This window comes from Oryx dammah, unplaced genomic scaffold (assembly GCF_014754425.2).
Source record: "Oryx dammah isolate SB20612 unplaced genomic scaffold, SCBI_Odam_1.1 HiC_scaffold_17, whole genome shotgun sequence".
Classification (NCBI taxonomy): Eukaryota; Metazoa; Chordata; class Mammalia; order Artiodactyla; family Bovidae; genus Oryx; species Oryx dammah.
Window position 1 is genome coordinate 78501723 of NW_024070201.1, and position 20497 is coordinate 78522219.

At 40.1% G+C, this 20497-nt stretch overlaps 1 protein-coding gene across 1 annotated transcript; it reads right to left on the bottom strand.

The window, feature by feature from the left end:
• Window positions 1-7884: 7884 nt before the first annotated feature.
• Window positions 7885-8826, bottom strand: LOC120877092 (olfactory receptor 5B3-like). Its single transcript, XM_040259422.1, has one exon. It carries the CDS (start codon window positions 8821-8823, stop codon window positions 7885-7887), a length of 939 nt encoding a protein of 312 aa, XP_040115356.1. The 5' UTR covers window positions 8824-8826.
• Window positions 8827-20497: the final 11671 nt, after the last annotated feature.

The window sequence follows — 20497 nt, forward strand, 5'->3', positions numbered from 1 at the left end:
TTCAATCAGTGATGACCAAATGGGATCTGCCTACAGTCTGGTCCTTTTAAGACAATGTCAAGTGGAGTCAAGATGCGATTTCAGAGACTAATGAACGAGAAAAAGAAGAGAATTGTACCGGCACATCACTCAGGAGAATACGGCACCTGTGGTACCCAGCTGTGTGCAATCCCTTCTCCTCACACCATCTGATATAAAGAAGAAACAATTATACTGTGTGCAGGGACATAATTTGATATGTTGAATAGCACATGCATGTATTTGCATTCTTGATATCTTTTCTTCTCCCATTTAAAAAATTAAGATCAAGAGTACAAAAATTACATTTAGTTTGATTTTTGATACTTGAAATATATTTCTAAAAATTAATTTGCTTTTTATCTGTCACATTTTTATTATGTTTGTGTCCTTTCCATTCTTTTATGTGCTATAACTAAATGTTAGGCTACTAGAAATGTTAAGAAGTTGATAAATAATATCTGTGCTTTCCCAAGTTTACCAAGGGGAGACAAATATGATGCGTGTCAGAGAGAGAATATCAGTTCAGTTCAGTTCAGTCGCTCAGTCGTGTCTGACTCTTTGCGACCCCATGAATCGCAGCTCGCCAGGCCTCCATGTTCGTCACCATCTCCCGGAGTTCACTCAGACTCACGTCCATAGAGTCTGTGATGCCATCCAGCCATCTCATCCTGGGTTGTCCCCTTCTCCTCCTGCCCCCAATCCCTCCCAGCATCAGAGTCTTTTCCAATGAGTCAACTCTTCACATGAGGTGGCCAAAGTACTGGAGCTTCAGCTTTAGCATCATTCCTTCCAAAGAAATCCCAGGGCTGATCTCCTTCAGAATGGACTGGTTGGATCTCCTTGCAGTCCAAGGGACTCCCAAGAGTCTTCTCCAACACCACAGTTCAAAAGCATCAATTCTTCGGCACTCAGCCTTCTTCACAGTCCAACTCTCACATCCATACATGACCACAGGAAAAACCATAGCCTTCACTAGACGGACCTTAGTCGGCAAAGTAATGTCTCTGCTTTTGAATATACTATCTAGACTGCTCATAACTTTTCTTCCAAGGAGTAAGCGTCTTTTAATTTCATGGCTGCAGTCACCATCTGCAATGATTTTGGAGCCCCCAAAAATAAAGTCTGACACCGTTTCTACTGTTTCCCCATCTATTTCCCATGAAGTGATGGGACCAGATGCCATGATCTTCGTTTTCTGAATGTTGAGCTTTAAGCCAACTTTTTCGCTCTCCTCTTTCACTTTCATCAAGAAGCTTTTTAGCTCCTCTTCACTTTCTGCCATAAGGGTGGTGTCATCTGCATATCTGAGGTTATTGATATTTCTCCTGGAAATCTTGATTCCAGCTTGTGCTTCTTTCAGCCCAGCGTTTCTCATGATGTACTCTGCATAGAAGTTAAATAAGCAGGGTGACAATATACAGGCTTGACGTACTCCTTTTCCTATTTGGAACCAGTGTGTTGTTCCATGTCCAGTTCTAACTGTTGCTTCCTGACCTGCATACAGATTTCTCAAGAGGCAGGTCAGGTGGTCTGGTATTCCCATCTCTTTCAGAATTTTCCACAGTTTATTGTGATCCATACAGTCAAAGGCTTTGGCATAGTCAATCAGTTCAGTTTTTCTGGAAATAAATGTTTTTCTGGAACTCTCTTGCTTTTTCGATGATCCAGCGGATGTTGGCAATTTGATCTCTGGTTCCTCTGCCTTTTCTAAAACCAGTTTGAACATCAGGGAGTTCATGGTTCACGTATTGCTGAAGCCTGGCTTGGAGAATTTTGAGCATTACTTTACTAGCATGTGAGATGAGTGCCTTAATTCTGACAAGTCAATCGGAAAATTAGATCTGTAGTTAGATGGATTTCTTTTCTCCTCCAAATCACCCTCTTGGAGGTTCTCTGATGGTACTCCTCTTGGCTCTCATTGTCCCTGTACAGACCAGTGCACTGGATTGAAAATATTTCAAAGGAAATTCTAAAAGTTTCCAAAAAGCAAAGTGAATTTGTCAGATTACAGCAACTATTTACATTGCATTTGCATTGTATTAGGTATTTTAAATAATCTAAATATGATTTAAAGTAAATGAAAGGATGTGCATATGCAAATGGTACACCATTTTATATAAGGGACTTGAGTGTCTGTATATTTTGGTATCTGAGTCATCCTTAGACTCAATCCCCTGTTGATATGTAAGGATGACTGTATTTCATTTTTGGGGTGCTAATATAAAAAATCTTGCATTTCAAATTTCAAATTCCACTTGCTCACTGCCAGTAGGTAGAAAAGCGATAAAATTTTGCATCTCAACCTTGCATCTTATAGCCTTGCTAATCATTTATTAGTCCCGAGAGTTTTTTGTCTATTCTTTTTGATTTTCTACATAAATGATCACATTATCTGTGAACAAAGACAGTTTCTATTTCTTCCTTCCCCATCTGTCTCCCTTTTACATCACTTTCTTATCATATGGCGTTAGCTGGGACTTCCAGTACAGTGCTAACAGAAACGGTATAAAAGGACATTCCTGATCTTAGTGAGAAATCTGTTTTCTCACCACTGGGTACAGTGTTAGCATAGACATTTTGTAGGTGGCTTTAGCAGGTCGAGTAAGCTAATCGTTTTTGTTTTGTTGTTGCTAAGTTGCTCTGTCTTGTCTGACTTTTTGTGCGTGGACCGCAGTGCACCAGGCCTCCTTGTCCTTCACTCGCTCCTGGAGTTTGCTCAGACTCAAGTCTATTAAGTCAGTGACGCCACCCAACCATCTCATCCTCTGTCACCGCCTTCTCCTCCTGCCTTCAATCTTTCGCAGCATCAGGGTCTTCTCCAATGAGTCAGCTCTTCCCATCAGGTGGCCAAAGTGTTCTGTTCTTATTTATTGAGACCTTTTCATCATGAGTGGATATTGGATTTTGTCAAAAGCTTTTTATTTATCTATTGATATGATAATGCTTTTTAAGCTTCTTTATTTGATGGATTACATTAATTGCTTTTCAAATGATAGACAATCTTGCATGCCTGTGATAAATCCCAGGTGGCTATGATGTATAATTATTTTTGCCCATTGACTTTAATCTGTAAATATCTTTTGAGGATTTTTACATGTATGTTTATGAAAGATATTGGTCTTTTTTGGTTGTAATACCTTTGTTTGGTTTTGTTATTAAAGTATTGTTGGATTCATAGAATGAGTTAAGAAACATTCCTTCTGCTTCTACCCTCTGAAAAAGATTGCAAAGGATTGGTAAAATTTTTTGTAAATGTTTGGTAGAATTCAATAAACTGGCTTGAAAATTTCTGTTCTGGAGAATTGGTAATTGCTAGTTCAACTTCTTTAATAAATATAGGCCTGTTGAGATTGTCTATGTCCTCTTGTGAGATTTTGGCAAACTGTGGCTTTCAAGGAATTAATCAGTTTCATCTAGGTAACCAAATCTGTATGCAGAGAGTTCTTCCTACTATTCTTTCATTATCATTCTAATGCCCATAGAATCTGAAATGATATCCCAGCTTTCATTTCTGATGTGATTAATTTGTGTCCTCTTTCTTTGTGTTTTAGTAAGCCTGGTTTGATGCTTATTGATTTTATCAATCTGTTCTAAGAAATAGCTCTTAGTTTCATTGATTTTCTCTTCTTGATTTCCTGTTTTCACTTTCATTGATTTCTGCTCTTAAAGTGTTAGTCACTCGGTCATGTCTGACTCTTCGTGGCCCCACAGACTGTAGCCCACCAGGATCCTCTGTCCACGGGGTTCCCCAGGCAAGAATACTGGAGTGTGTTGCCATTTCCTTCTCCAGGGGATCTTTCTGACCCAGGGATTGAAGCTGGGTCTCCTGCATTGCAGGCAGATTCTTTACCATCTGAGCCACCAGATTTCTGCTCTAATTCTTATTATTTATTTTTGTCTGATTACTTTGGATTTAATTTGTTCTGGTGGAAGCTTAGATTATGCATTTTAAATCTTTTATTCCCCAGTATATACAATCGACGCTGTAAATTTCCTTCTAAATATTACTATTTCTGTATCCCACAAATTCTGACAAGTTGTGTTATCCTTTTCTTTTAGCCCAAAATGTCTTAAAATTTCTCTTGAGATTTATTCTTCGGTCCATTTGTAAAAAGTACGTTCTGCATTGAAAACATGTATATTTTCATATGTGAAATGGATCGCCAGTCCAGGTTCGATGCATGATACAGGGTACTCGGGGCTGGTGCACTGGGATGGTGCAGAGGGATGGGATGGGTAGGGAGGGGGGAGAGGGCTTCAGGATGGGGGACACATGTACACCCGTGGAGGATTCATGTCAATGTATGGCAAAACCAATACAATATTGTAAAGTAATTAGCCTCCAAAAATAGATAAATAAAATAAAATAAAAAATATTGCTAAAAAAATAAAAGTATGTTCTTTAATCTCTGCATATTTTATTAATATGTATTCGATTTCCAAGATTTCTTAGTTTCCTTTTCAGATTGTGTGTTTCAGAAAGATAACCAGTTATTATTCTTTCATTTATTTTCAGCTCTCAAATGATGTTAGAATACATGCAGAATTGTCTAAAATCCATAATCATAATTGTCCTTTTAAATATGCAGTTCAATTAAATAACTTTTCTGAGAGTCACTTTTCTCATCCAAACAATCGGAATAATAACATTTTCTGCATTTAAATTAGATGAGTGGAGTCAGTTAAGCCAAAGTAGTATAGAAATGTACTATTCCTCATAGTACTGCTGTCATCATTAGTGCTATCAGTGCTCTTAGAACTAACATAGCAGATAATGGATTGTATTGATAAAAGTATAAAGCGATAAAAACGCTATAAAGTATGATCATATTATAGTACTAACAAAGTATAAGTCACAGTCAGAAACTCATTTAAACACTGAATGAGGGAAAGAGAGAGAGAAGAGGGAGAGAGACAAAAGAGAGATAAAGTGAGAAAATATGGAAACAAGAGAAGAACTAGAAGGAACAATTTGTCTGATTATAAGCATATTATAATCTTTTAGGAGAAGATACCCAAAGACTATCTACCCAAGGGTACAGCATGGACTTTAGTAATTTCCCTAGATTGTACAGATAAGCGTGATCAAGTAGCAACTTAGATGGAGTTGGTTTGGGGGGAATATTATTTGGTCCTTGAATCCTAGTTCCATTCCTGTTAAAAGTCCTATCCATATAATATCCAGTATACTTATTTCACAAAGATATAAATGTTAAATTTAAGCTCACATAGAAACCTTTTAATACAACAACAAATAGCAAGAAAAATTGTCATCATGAGTTCCCTTCCTATTCTTCTCATTCTCCTCCAGCTATCTCTGCACATATGTCAAAATTTGGAGCCACTGTTTGCTTTATAGTAAAAATGTATATGTATAGAACTTCTCCATCTTTGGCTGCACACAATATAATCAATCTGATTTTTGTATTGGCCATCTGGTGATGTCCACTTGTAGAGTCTCCTCTTATGCTGTTGGAAGAGGGTGTTTGCTATGACCAGTATGTTCCCTTGGCAAAACTCTGTTAGCCTTTGCCCTGCTTCATTCTGTACTCCAAGGCCAAATTTGTCTGTTACTTCAGGTATTTCTTGACTTCCTACTTTTGCGTTCCAGGAACTATTTCAAATTCTAAAAGATGATGCTGTGGAAGTGCTGCACTCAATAGGCCAGCAAATTTGGAAAACTCAGCAGTGGCCACAAGACTGGAAAAGGTCAGTTTTCATTCCAATTCCCCAAAATGGCAATGCCAAAGCATGCTCGAACTACCACACAACTGCACTCATCTCACATGCTAGCAAAGTAATGCTCAAAATTCTCCAAGCCAGTCTTCAGTAGTATGTGAACTGTGAACTTCCAGATGTCCAAACTGGATTTAGAAAAGGTAGAGGAACCAGAGATCAAATTGCCAAAATCTGCTGGATCATAGAAAAAGCAAGAGAGTTCCAAAAAAACATCTACTTCTGCTTTATTGGCTATGCCAAAGCTTTTGACTGTGTGGATCACAACAAACTGTGGAAAATTCTGAAAGAGATGGGAATACCAGACCACCTGACCTGCCTCTTGAGAAATCTGTATGAAGGTCGGGAAGTAACAGAACTGGACACACAACAACAGACTGGTTCCAAATTGGGAAAGGAGCATGTCAAGCCTGCTTATTTAACTTACATGCAGAGTACATCATGAGAAACGCTGGGCTGGATGAAGCACAAGCTGGAATCAAGATCACTGGGCAAAATATCAATAATCTCAGGTACACAGATGATACCACCCTTATGGCAGAAAGTGAAGAAGAACTAAAGAACCTCTTGATGAAAGAGAAAGAGGAGAGTGAAAAAAACTGGCTTAAAACTCAACATTCAGACAACTAAGATCGTGGCATCTGGTCCCATCACTTCATGGCAAATAGATGGGGAAACAGTGGAAACAGCGAGAAACTTTATTTTGGGGAGCTCCAAAATCACTGCAGATGGTGACTGCAACCACAAAATTAAAAGACACTTGCTCTTTGGAAGAAAAGCTATGATCAACCTAGACAGCATATTAAAAAGCAGAGACATTACTTTGCCATCAAAGGTCTGTCTAGTCAAAGCTGTGGTTTTTCCAATAGTCCTGTATGGATGTGCGAGTTGGACTATAAAGAAAGCTCAGCACCGAAGAATTGATGCTTTTGAACTGTGGTGTTGGAGAAGACTCTTGAGAGTCCCCTGGACAGCAAGGAGACCCAACAAGTCCGTCCTAAAGGAAATCAGTCCTGAATATTCATTGGAAAGACTGATGCTGAAGCTGAAATTTCAATACTTTGCCCATCTGATGTGAAAAACTGACTCACTGGAAAAGACCCTGATGCTGGGAAAGATTGAAGGCAGGAGGAGAAGGGGATGACAGAGGATGAGATAGTTGGATGGCATCACTGACTCAATGGACATGAGTTTGAGCAAGCCCCAGGAGTTGGTGATGGACAGGGAGGCCTGGCATGCTGTAGTCCATGCGGTCAAAAGGAATTGGACACGACTGAGCGACTGAACTGAACTGATGAATACATACAAACCATGCATAGGTATACTTCCTACCTCTGTAGAAAGAGGATCTAGAAGTGAAACTCTAATATAAGTGAGCATACTCAGCATCAAAATCTTGTGTTTAAGGGGCTTCTCTGGTGGTCCAGTGGTTAAGAATCTGTCTTACAATGCAGGGGACGTGGGTTCAATCTATGGTCTGGGAACTAAATCCCAAATGCCACAGGACAACTAAACCCACGTGCTACAACTACCAATCCCAGGCACCACAAGCAAAGATCCAGAGTGCTGCAACTAAGACCCACAGCTAAGCCAGATAAATGAATAAATGTTTCCAAAAAATCTTGGGTTTTAAGTACTTTTCGTTTCCTCTGTTTTTCTTACCCTCTGGCTACATTATCCTTTGAAAATTGTAAAAATGAGCATGTTGGTTCTGTCAAATGACTCAGTCAAGATATAAATATTAATGTATTTAAAATGCTATACTTATCTCTTGATAAGACATGCTCCTCCAAATCGTATACTTGTATTTAATAGTACAACATTTTATTTTCAAATTTAACGTTTAAATTAAATGCTAAATTAACAGTTAAGCATTTAACCAAAGAAATAGAAGTCTATTACACACATATGTATATTCTAATACATGAATTAAATATTTTAGTTAAAAAGCATCCAGGATAAATGAATAGACCAATGTCGTTAATAAGGTTTTAAACTAGTCAGCCACAAGACATCTTAGCCAGTCTTATTCAGGTATTATATTTCTGGATACCGTGTTTCTTTTTTTTTTCTTTTTCAGGACAAGAGACCTTTTATTGGTCAGGATATCATTTTACATTGTTTAAATCATAATCCTAGGGACAGCTTTACCTCTGCAACAACCTTCATAAATGCCCTCTTTATCTCCTTGTTCCTCAGGCTGTAGACCACAGGGTTCAGCAATGGAATGATCATAGCATAGAACACAGAGGCCATTTTGTCCGTGTCCATGGAGTGACTGGAGCTGGGCTGTAAGTACATGAAGATAATCGTGCCATAGAAGATGGATACAGCAGTGAGGTGGGAGGCACAGGTGGATAAAGCCTTCTGGTATCCTGCAGATGAGGGCATCTTTAGGATGGTGATAAATATGAATATATAGGATATCAAGATAACCAGGAGAGCAAAAAAGACATTGAAGCTCACTACATAAACTAGAACCAGTTCACTAACATGTCTATCAGAACAAGAGAGAACCATGATGGCTGGAACATCACAGAAAAAGTGATGGACCACACTGAATGTACAGAAAGAGAGACTGAAGGTGTCTCCAGTGTGGATGGAGGCGTTCAGGAAACCACAGACGTAGGAGCCTGTAGCCAGACCAGCGCACACACTTCGTGTCATGGTGGTGGTGTAGTGTAGGGGTTTGCACACGGCTGCGTAGCGATCATAGGCCATTGAGGCCAAAAGGTAATTTTCCACAGTGGCAAAGGCGACGAAGAAGAACATCTGAGCAGCACAGGCATCGTAGGAGATGACCTTGTCTCCTGGAATGAATCCAGCCAGGACTGTGGGAGTGACAGCTGAGGAGTAACAAACGTCCACCAGAGACAGGTTACTGAGGAAGAAGTACATGGGTGTGTGGAGATGCGCGTCCAATAGAATCAACATGATGATGCCCAAGTTCCCAACCAGAGTGGAGAGGCAGATGAGGGTGAACGTTATAAAGAGCGGGACTTGTAGCTCTGGGTCCCTGGTTAGGCCCAGGAGAAGGAACCACGTCACTCCTGTTGCGTTCTTCATCAGGAAGAGGACTGCAAGGCGCTCTGTGGCTATGAGAAGACGGAAGCGGTGACAGACCAAGAAACTTCCGTTGAAAAGCGTACATGCAATATTTCATTACAGTATTATTTTATTACAGTGATAGCTTGTATTTCAATATACTCCAGATAAAGATGCACTTGTCAACAATACTTAATCCATTCATTCCATAGAGATTTACATGCTGTTGACTCTGACGGGTCTTCACAGATCATCTCAATTTTTAAAGTGTATGAGTTTGTAAGCTGACATGCAGAAAATTAACTTGATAGGGGCTTCCCTGGTGGCTCAGTGGTAAAAAGTCCACCTGCCAATGCAGGAGACACGGGTTCTGTTCCTGATGCAGGCGGATCCCACATGCTGCGGGCAGCTCAGCCCACACACCACAACTACTGAGCCTGTGCTCTACGGCCTGGGAGCCAAACGACTGGGCTCACGCACCGCAGTTATGCGCCTGTGTGCCCTGTGGCCTGGGCTCACAGCAAGAGAAGCCACGGCAGCAAGAAGCTCGTGGGCCCCAGCTAGAGGGTAACCCCTGCTCTCCACAGCCAGAGAGGAGCCCCTGCAGCAATGAAGACCCAGCACAGCCAAAAGTATAAATGTCAAATAAAAACTTTAAAAAAGAAAACTGACTTGACCAATAGCTAGCCCAGAATAAACACATCTGCCAACTCACTCTTCCCCAAGTCTAGTAAAAGCCCATGCTTGCATGTGGTTCCTCTGCAGGAACTTCTGCAGACACCTTCTATGTTGTCGTGCAGTCACCAAGTCGAGTCTGACTCTAAACATATATTAATTATATCCTTTCAAGAACATCGTATCTTGATAGGATATTGTCTTCATTTAAGTTATAATGCATAAGAGGTTGAGTAATCTTGTCTATTTTTAAATGAGTGTTAATTAACAAGGCATGTTTTGGACACAATGCAATCTCTGAAGCCACACGGAGTGGCTCCCTAAATAATGGTTTTTATTGTGTTTAAATCAAACTGAGTTTAACTCCATTCCTGGTTACTCACTGCCTTCATCGGTCTGAACTCAGTGTTTGATGTTTCAGAGAAGTAACTGAGAAGTAGGTGCATGGTGCATGAGATGAGACAACTGAAGCGGCAGGGGCTGAACACCAGCAGGCAGTCCTGAGGGGAAGACAGAGCGCCGCGTATGGAGCTGAGGCTTGGAGATGAGGTGGACATTAGCTCTGCCTTTTACTACCTGGGAGTAACTCTAACCTAACTCACCTGAAGTTTGTCTTTCCATCTGCAAAATTAGGACCATTATGACCCTACTTTATAGTATTGTTGTGAAAATTAAATAAACTAATACATTTAAAAATAAAATTCTGGATGGTTAGCATAGTCTAAGAGTATGTATATTGTCATCCTGCTTATTTAACTTATATGCAGAGTACATCATGAGAAATGCTGGACTGGAAGAACCACAAGCTGGAATCAAGATTGCCGGGAGAAATATCAATAACCTCAGATATGTAGATGACACCACCCTTATGGCAGAAAGTGAAGAGGAGCTAAAAAGCTTCTTGATGAAAGTGAAAGAGGAGAGCGAAAAAGTTGGCTTAAAGCTCAACATTCAGAAAACGAAGATCATGGCATCTGGTCCCATCACTTCATGGGAAATAGATGGGGAAACAGTAGAAACAGTGTCAGACTTTATTTTTTGAGCTCCAAAATCACTGCAGATGGTGACTGCAGCCATGAAATTAAAAGACGCTTACTCCTTGGAAGAAAAGTTATGACCAACCTAGATAGTATATGCAAAAGCAGGGACATTACTTTGCCGTCTAAGGTCCGTCTAGTGAAGGCTATGGTTTTTCCTGTGGTCATGTATGGATGTGAGAGTTGGACTGTGAAGAAAGCTGAGCACTGAAGAATTGATGCTTTTGAAGTGTGGTGTTGGAGAAGACTCTTGAGAGTCCCTTGGACTGCAAGGAGATCCAACCAGTCCATTCTGAAGGAGATCAGCCCTGGGATTTCTTTGGAAAGAATGATGCTAAAGCTGAAGCTCCAGTACTTTGGCCACCTCGTGTGAAGAGTTGGCTCATTGGAAAAGACTCTGATGCTGGAAGGGACTGGGGGCAGGAGGAGAAGGGGACGACCAAGGATGAGATGGCTGAATGGCATCACGGACTCTATGGACGTGAGTCTGAGTGAACTCCGGGAGATGGTGATGGACAGGGAGGCCTGGCGTGCTGCGATTCATGGGATCGCAAAGAGTCAGACACGGCTGAGCGACTGAACTGAACTGAACTGAACTGATGACCCTACTTTATAGCATTGTTGTGAAAATTAAATAAAGTAATACATTTAAAACTAAAATTCTGGATGGTTAGCATAGTCTAAGAGTAATACTTATTAAACTGTTATGAGGATGTGATGCTTATCTATATGTTGGTTTGCAAAAATTGGGTGGTGACCTGGAGGGCTTCAGGAATGCACAAGTTTTAGCCTTACAGCCTTCCCCCTCAATTTGCCTTTTTTCACACACAAGTGCCACTGAGATTGTTCTGTTTTCTCCAGTGTTTCTTGGGCTATCCTTGCTTTCCTATATGATTGACTGTTTCAGTAATCACATGTGACCCATTCTTTTGCTTAATTTCTTCCTCGAAATACATACCTTATTTGAAACAGTCCCTTTTTAAAAACTCATTCTTTCTCTTATTACTGTCGTCTCAAACCAGAACCACAGAGATCTAGCATGGAAAGTCCCTTATTTGCAGGCTGTCTTCATTCTCTAGAGCTGTTACTGACTCCAAGCTTACTCTGCTTACCGCACGACAGGCCGATGAATCTGAGAGACAAGGTGTTGTGGAAAGGAATATGACTTTATTCAGAAAGCCAGCTGACTGAGAAGATGGCAACCAAATGTCTCAAAATAATCATCTTACTGGGGCTTGGATGCCAAGTTCTTTCTAGATCAGAGATGGGGGAGAGGTGAGGAAGCAAAATAAGAAGGCCGTTAGTTTTGTAAAGACCTCCTAGAATGGCAAGCCTTGGACAGGGCATGTGTTAATTTCTTCCTTCTTGCCATCTTCAGGTGGACAGGGATCTCAACAAAGGCACTTCAGTTTGAGACTGGCAGAGGGGCAGAGTTTTCTGAGGCAGGCCTTTATGGATGATTATAGTAACAAAAGCAACAAAAACAAGTCAAAGAAACAGTTTCAGCAGGGCGTCAGAATTGGTTCTTCCCCCCAACACTATTTTGGTGGCAAGCACCATGTTGTAAAATATTTCATTAGAATCTCTTCTGGTGTAGGAACAGTATTTTAAATACTTTTCTTCGAATTGGAAGCCTTTGGAAGGGCATCTAAGTGAGTAAGGAAGTGAAGTCGCTCAGTCGTGTCCGACTCTTTGCAACCCCGTGGACTGTAGCCCAACAAGATCCTCCGTCCATGGGATTCTCCAGGCAAGAATCCTGGAGTGGGTTGCCATTTCCTTCTCCAGGGGATCTTCCCGACCCAGGGATCAAACCCAGGTCTCCTGTATTGCAGGCAGACGCTTTAACCTCTGAGCCACCAGGGAAGGGCATCTATCTTGTGCTAACTACTAATAAAGGTATGACCTAAATCAAATCCCTTATGATTATACATGGAAGTGACAAATAGATTCAAGGGATGGACAGAGTGCCTGAAGAACTACGGACAGAGGTTCGTGACATTGTACAGGAGACAGGGATCAAGACCATCCCCATGGAAAAGAAATGCAAAAAAGCAAAATGGCTGTCTGAGGAGGCATTACAAATAGCTGAGAAAAGAAGAGAAGCAAAAGGCAAAAAAGAAAAGGAAAGATATACCCATTTGACTGTAGAGTTCCAAAGAATAACAAGGAAAGATAAGAAAGCCTTCTTCAGCGATCAGTGCAAAGAAACACAATAGAATGGGAAAGGCTAGAGCTCTCTTTAAGAAAATTAGAGATACCAATGGAACATTTCATGCAAAGATGGGCTCAATAAAGGACAGAAATGGTATGGACCTAACAGAAGCTGAAGATAATAAGTGACAAGAATATACAGAAGAAATTACAAAAAAGATCTTCATGACCCAGATAATCACGATGGTGTGATCACTTACCTAGAGCCAGACATCCTGGAATGTGAAGTCAAGTGCTTAGAAAGCATCACTACGAACAAAGCTAGTGGAGGTGATGGAATTCCAGTGGAGCTATTTCAAATCCTGAAAGATGATGCTGTGAAAGTGCTCTACTCAATAAACCAGCAAATCTGGAAAACTCAACAGTGGCCACAGGACTGGAAAATGTCAGTTTTCATTCCAATCCCAAAGAAAGGCAATGCCAAAAAACGCTCAAACTACCACACAATTGCACTCATCTCACATGCTAGCAAAGTAATGCTCAAAATTCTCCAAACCAGGCTTCAACAGTACGTGAACTGTGAATTTCCAGATGTTCAAGCTGGATTTAGCAAAGGCAGAGGAACCAGAGATCAAATTGCCAACATCCGCTGGATCATGGAAAAAGCAAGAGAGTTCCAGAAAAACATCTACTTCTGCTTTTTTGACTATGCCAAAGCCTTTGACTGTGTGGATCACCACAAACAGTGGAAAATTCTGAAAGAGATGGGAATACCAGACCATCTTACCTAACTCCTGAGAAATCCGTATGCAGGTCAAAAAGCAACAGTTAGAACTGGACATGGAACAACAGACTGGTTTCAAATAAGGAAAGGAGTACATCAAGGCTGTATATTGTCACCCTGCTTATTTAACGTATATACAGAGTACATCATGAGAAACGCTGGGCTGGAAGAAGCACAAGCTGGAATTTAGATTGCTGGGAGAAATATCAATAGCCTCAGGTATTCAGATGACACCACCCTTAGGGCAGAAAGTGAAGAAGAAGAGCCTCTTGATGAAAGTGAAAGAGGAGAGTGAAAAAGTTGGCTTAAAGCTCAACATTCAGAAAACTAAGATCATGGCATCTGGTCCCATCACTTCATGGCAAATAGATGGGAAAACAATGGAAACAGTGAGAGACTTTATTTTCTTGGGCTCCAAAATCACTGCACATGGTGACTGGAGCCATGAAATTAAAAGATGCTTACTCCTTGGAAGGAAAGTTATGATCAACCTAGACAGCATATTAAAAAGCAGAGACATTACTTTGCCAACAAGGTCCATCTAGTCAAAGCTATGGTTTTTCCAGTAGTCATGTGAGAGTTGGACTATATAGAAAGCTGAGCACCAAAGAATTGATGCTTTTGAACTGTGGTGTTGGAGAAGACTCTTGAGAGTCCCCTGGACAGCAAGGAGATCCAACCAGTCCATCCTAAAGGAGATCAGTCTTGAATATTTATTGGAAGGACTGATGCTTAAGCTGAAACTCCAATACTTCGGCCACCTGACACAGAGAACTGACTCATTGGAAAAGATCCTGAAGTTGGGCAAGATTGAAGGTGGGAGGAGAAGGGGACGACAGAGGATAAGATGGTTGGATGGCATCACCGACTCAATGGACATGAGTTTGAGTAAGCTCCGGGAATTTGTGATGGACAGGGAGGCCTGGCGTGCTGCAGTCCATGGGGTCGCAAAGAGTAGGACACACCTGAGCAGCTGAACTGAATTGAACATTTTCCTCCTAAAACTTTTGCAACTTCATTTTACAAGACTGTACCTTGAAGATATTATGTTTACCAGTCCAAACACACACCACCACTTTTAGCAAATACTATGTTCTGTTACCAGCCAGTTCTTTATAGATGAATGAGTGGTGTGTGTGTCTGTGTGTCTGTGTCTGTGTGTGTGTGTATAAGGAAAGTAGCATTATGATTTCTACTTTACCATTAGGAAATTAAAGACTTAAGAAGTTATGGGTTGCTCTAAAATTGCACAGCTAGTATGAGAGTCGAGATTCAAGAGTTAAATCCACTTTTGGTCAAATCAAAAGTCTATGCTTTTAGCCATTCACTGCTAACATGTGTACACATTCTCGTAATAATAAGCATGAAATTATGAAGAAAAGGTCAAAATGCAGTTTGGATTTTGTTAATTCCTATTAGACACTTTTATGTTGCTATTGTTGTTCGGTTGTTAAGATGTGTTCAACTCTTTATGCCCTCCAGGCTCCTCTGTCCATGGAATTTCTCAGGCAAGAACACTGAAGTGGGCTGCCATTTCCTTCTCCAGGGATCATCCTGACCCAGAGAGTGAACCCACATTTCCTGCACTGGCAGGCAACTTCTTTTTTTAAAAAATTAATTTATTTTTTATTGAAGGATAATAGCTTTACAGAATGTTGTTGTTTTTGGTCAAACCTTAACGTGAATCAGCCATAGGTATACATATATCCCCTCCCGTTTGAACCTCCCTCCCATCTCCCTCCCCACCCCACCTCTCTAGGTTGACACAGAGCCCCTGTTAGAGTTTCCTGAGCATACAGCAAATTCCCGATGGCTATCTATTTTACATATGATAATGTAACTTTCCATGTTACTCTTTGCATACGTCTCACCCTCTCCTCCCCTCTCCACATGCCCGTAAGTCTATTCTCTATGTCTCTTTCTCCTATTTCTCCCATTGTTCATTGCAGCACTATTTACAATAGCTAGATCATAAAAGCAACCTAGATGCTCATTGACAGATGAACGGATAAAGAAGTTGTGGATATGTACACAATGGAATATTACTCAGCCATAAAAGGAACACATCTGAGTCAGCTCTAATGAGGTGGATGAGCCTAGGACCTATTATACAGAGTGAAGTGAGTCAGAAAGAGAGAGACAAATAACACATTCTAACACACATATAAGGAATCTAGAAAAATGGTACTGAAGAATTCATTTGGCAGGCAGTTTCTTTAGAGTGAGCCACCAGGGAAACCCAGGTACTGTTACAGTTTAAGTGTAAGCAGGAAGAGTTAATTTTGATTTTACACTGGGTCTGCTTCTGCGACTTTAAGCCTTGTTTTGCTGCTTTTGTTTTTGTAGACAAGCACAATGGCCTGCCTGAGAGAGAGAGCCTGATCCTGGCCGCCCGGGAAGATTGCCCCACTCTTGAGCCCTTTGTGTCCCCAGGGGCAGTACCAGTACCCCTCACATGCTACTGACTGTCTTGGCCCCAAGATTCACTTTGGGAGGCCAGAATCACAGGTAGACGTGGCATCCTTGTTAGCCGATACGACAGGAGGTATTCCATTTCACACCAGCCATGAAATGACTTAAGGAAGTGAAGTGAACACGTCCCACTGCCTGAGGCTTGCCAGTCTAGGAGATATTTGCAGGAATTAAATGGTCTTTTTACTTTGTTTCCTCACCTCCCCTTTTGCCCCCCAAATCTCTGATCCATAAAAGAACCTGGCCACCAAGCCCCCGACAAGATGATTATTTTGAGACACTAGCTTGCGGTCTTCTCCACCAGCCAGCTTCCAAATAAAGTCTCTTCCTAGTCCCAACACCTCATCTCAGATTCACTGACTTTTCTTGCAGCAAGCCAAGCAAGCTTGGACTCAGTAACATAGGATTATTTTTACCTCTGCTTTTTTTGTTCATTTGTTAGTATTGATTTGTTTCTTACCTCAATTGAGCAGCCAATATTTGATGAACAAGATGAAATTACCACTCAATCAGAGAATCTATCTAGGTTATTTTTCTGTTCATATCTTTTGGAAAGCAGGATGGGGTTTCCTGGGTATCAGTAAACTCTACTGATGGAAGTTTGACATTTGCATCCCAGTCTCACCTCGATATCAGCTGTAGAATGATGCAGAAATACTGTCAGAGGAGCTCTCTTTCCAATAATGGTCTCATAATTCCGAAGTCTCTAAGGCAGGAAAATGGAAGAAAGAATATTAACATGGTTTAGTTCCTGACCTTCCTGCGCATTCTGTCTGTCTCCTTAACTCCTCCTCCTTTGAACAATAAACATCGTAGGATTACCTCTGTCATATAATTCACAGAATTGTTTCTGTAAATAACAAATTCCAATAAGAGATTATCCTTTAAGAGCCAGTCAATTTCATTTTTATCTTGGGGTGTTTCCCTGACTCTGGGTACAGGTACATGTCAAATTCTGGGATAAAGCTTCTGTGTAATGACAAGTATGACTAGTCAGATGAATAACTGATGGCTGTATGGGTTCAGCATATGCAGAGCCGTCCCTCTAAAATGAGGTCACATGGATACTGGGCTTTCAAAGGCTAATGCTGGGGGACGTGAGGGTGTTATAGAGACGCAGAGTTCGCCAGGAATTTCCCTTGTGGGCACATCTACAGGTTTTCACCCTACTTTCCCAGGAAAGGTGCAATTAAACTGTCTGTGGGGACCATGCTGATTATTCCTTCTGTACACGCATGTTTTTTTAGTACTTTTTTTCTTGTTATTTTGGTCAACTTATTATGAACATATAATTTACATACAGTAATATCCAAAATTTTAGTGTACAGTTCTAAGACTTTTGTCAAATTTACTGCCAAAGAACCACTATCACCTGAATAAATTCCTATAAACTTCTTTGGATAAACACATTTTCCTATCCACTGCCCCTGACAATCAGAGAATTTTGCCTTTGCAACAATGTCCTTCACTGTAATCCTGGAATACATACTCTGAGTTGGTAATCTTTCACGTAGTATTTGGAATTCACTCTTGTTATTACTTGTGTCATAACAGAATCTTTATTGCAGAATCATATTCTGCACAGTGGACATTACAGGTTGTTTATCCTACTTCGTAGCTGAGGAACATTAGTGTTTGTTTAAAGGTCTGGTGATTAGAAATAAAACTGATGTAAACATTTGCCTAAGATATTTGAACACAAGCATTCACATCATTTGGATAAATATCTAGATGGGTTGCTTGATCATAGGGTAAGTATGTGTTTATTTAAATGAAACATTGCCAAGATATTTTCTGAAGTGTTCTACCATTTCAATTTCTTACCAGCAATGCATTAAAACTATTTTACATTTTTACTGTTATTTGGTATTTGTTTTTAAATTTAAATTTATTTCTTATGTCATTTTTCAAAGGTGTTATGATGTCATTTACCACATTCACTATGCTGTGTATTACTTCTCATGGCTCCTGTGTTTTATCACTGGAAGTTTGTGCCTCTCATTCCCTTCACCTCTTTTGCACCCTTACTCCCACCCATGGGAAGCCATCAGTTATTTCTCTGTGAGTTTGTTTTCATTTTATGCTGTTTGTTATTTAGAGTCTCATAATGGTGAGAATGACCATCATCAAAAAATCTGGAGAGGATGTGGAGAAAAGGGGACCCTCCTACACTGTCAATGGGAATGTAAATTCGTACACTACAGAGAACAGTATGGAGCTTCCTCAGAAAGCTGAAAATAGAACTGGCACATGATCCAGGGATCCCACTCCTGGGCACATTTCAGAGAAAACAATAGTTCAAAAAGATACATGCACTCCAGGGTTCATCGCAAAGGTATTTACAGTAGCCAGGACATGGCGACAACCTAAATGTCCATTGACAGCTGAATGGATAAAGAAGATGTGGTAGATATACACAGAGGAATATTTCTCAGTCATTAAAAAAGATTGAAATAATGTCATCTGCAGCAACATGGCTGGACCTACAGATTGTCATCCTAAGTGAAGTAAGTCAAACAGAGAAAGATATATGGGGAATCTTATTCCACTCACATGTGGAATCTTAAAAAGTGATTATACTAATGAACTTAGTTATGAAACAGACTCACAAACTTTGAAAACAAACTTACAGTTACCAGAATGTAAAGGTGAAGTGGTGTAATAAACTAGGAGCTTGGGATTAACATACACACACTACTATACATGGGGCTTCCCAGGCGGTGCTAGAAGTAAGGAACCAGCCAGCCAATGCAGGAGACGTAAGCGACGCAGGTTTGATCCCTGGTGGGGAAGATCCCCTGGACGAGGTCACGGCAACCCACCCCGGTATTCTCTTAGCCTGGAGAATCACATGGACAGAGGAACCTGGAGGGTTACAGTCCATGGGGTCACAAAGAGTCAGACACGACTGAAACGACTTGGTATGAATACACTAATATATGCAAAGCAGATAATCAACAAGGACCTACTGTATAGCCCTGCAATTCCACTCAATATTCTGTAATAAACTGTATAGGAAAACAATTTGAAAAAGAATGTGTATACACTGAATCGCTTTTCTGTACACCAAAAACTAACACAATATTGTAAATGAACTATGTGTGTGTTCAGTCGCTCAGTCGTATTCAACTCTTTGCACATCCATGGACTGCAGCCCGCCAGGCTTCTCTGTCCATGGAATTTTCCAGGCAAGAATACTGGAGTGGGTTGTCGTTTCTTCCTCCAGGGGATCTTCCTTGGATCAAACCCATGTCTCCTGAACCTCCCGCAGATTCTTTATCACTAGCTCCACATTCCAATAGAAAATAAAAATTAAAATTTAAAAAGAAGTTTTAGGAAAATGGAAATACTCTTCATGGTATTATAATGATACATTCAGTTCATTATACATTTGTCCAAACCAGTAGCATGTAGAATACCATTAGGGTGAGCTATGGATTTGGGATGATTATTTTATCTTATTGAAAACTATAGTGTGAATGTGTTGTGATTCAGTCAAGAAGAAATATTAAGTCAACATATTTATGTATCTCTTAATAAAATGTGCCAAAAGAGTACAGAATTTCATTTAAAATATTTATTTTTCTCCTATTCAGAATCACAGAACAGTTATTCAACAAAAGAAATAACTACAAATGGACATAATTTTACATTTAATGTCAAATAACTGCTAAAATTATTTTTATTAAAAACTAGTTACAGTTCACTTTTTCATTCAAAAGAAGTTTTATTGGAGTATGGTTGATTTACAATATTTTGTTAGTTTCTGTTATATAGAAAAGTGAATCAGTTATGCATATATATATGTCCACTTTTTGTAGATTCTTTTCCCATATAGGTCATTACAGAATATTAAGTAGAGTTCCTTGTGCAATACAATAGTTTCTTATTAGCTATCTATTTTACATATAGTAGTGTGTACATGTCAGGTCCAATTGACCAATTTATCCCTTCCTTCCCCATTCCCTCCTAGTAACCATGAGTTTGCTCTTAAAGTCTGTGAACCTGTTTCTTCTTTGTAAATAAGTCAGTTTTACCATTTTAGTTTCCAATTCCACATACAAGTGATATCATATATCTGTCTTTCTTTGTCTGACTTACTTCAGTCAGTATGACAATCTCTAGCTGCATCCGTGTTGCTGCAAATGGCATTATTTTGTTCTTTCTTATGCCAGCCACATTTCATTTACCTTTGACAAATTCTTCTTTCCAGTGTGTATGTGCCCACATGAGACACATACCTGCACCTTTGTTTACGAGCTTGACTGTACTCCTGTTTTAGCGCTGATGTTTGCATTGACAGGTAGTCAGCCAAATGTAAGTGAAACAGGTGAATAAATCAAATAGCATCAATAAGTTTTGACAAGCGGGTCTTAACATTTCTAAAGCTTCCCATTAGCCAGTCTCATTCAGGTTTTAGATTTTAAAATATGTTTTATTTTTTACTGGATGACACATTTTTAAAGAGATAAAGATGTCACCTCAAAAATGTAAATTTTTTCAAGTCCACGGACTTGAAAAGCAACAGGTTACATGCGGAAAGTCTGAGAGGAGTTAGATAAGGTCACTGTGTATA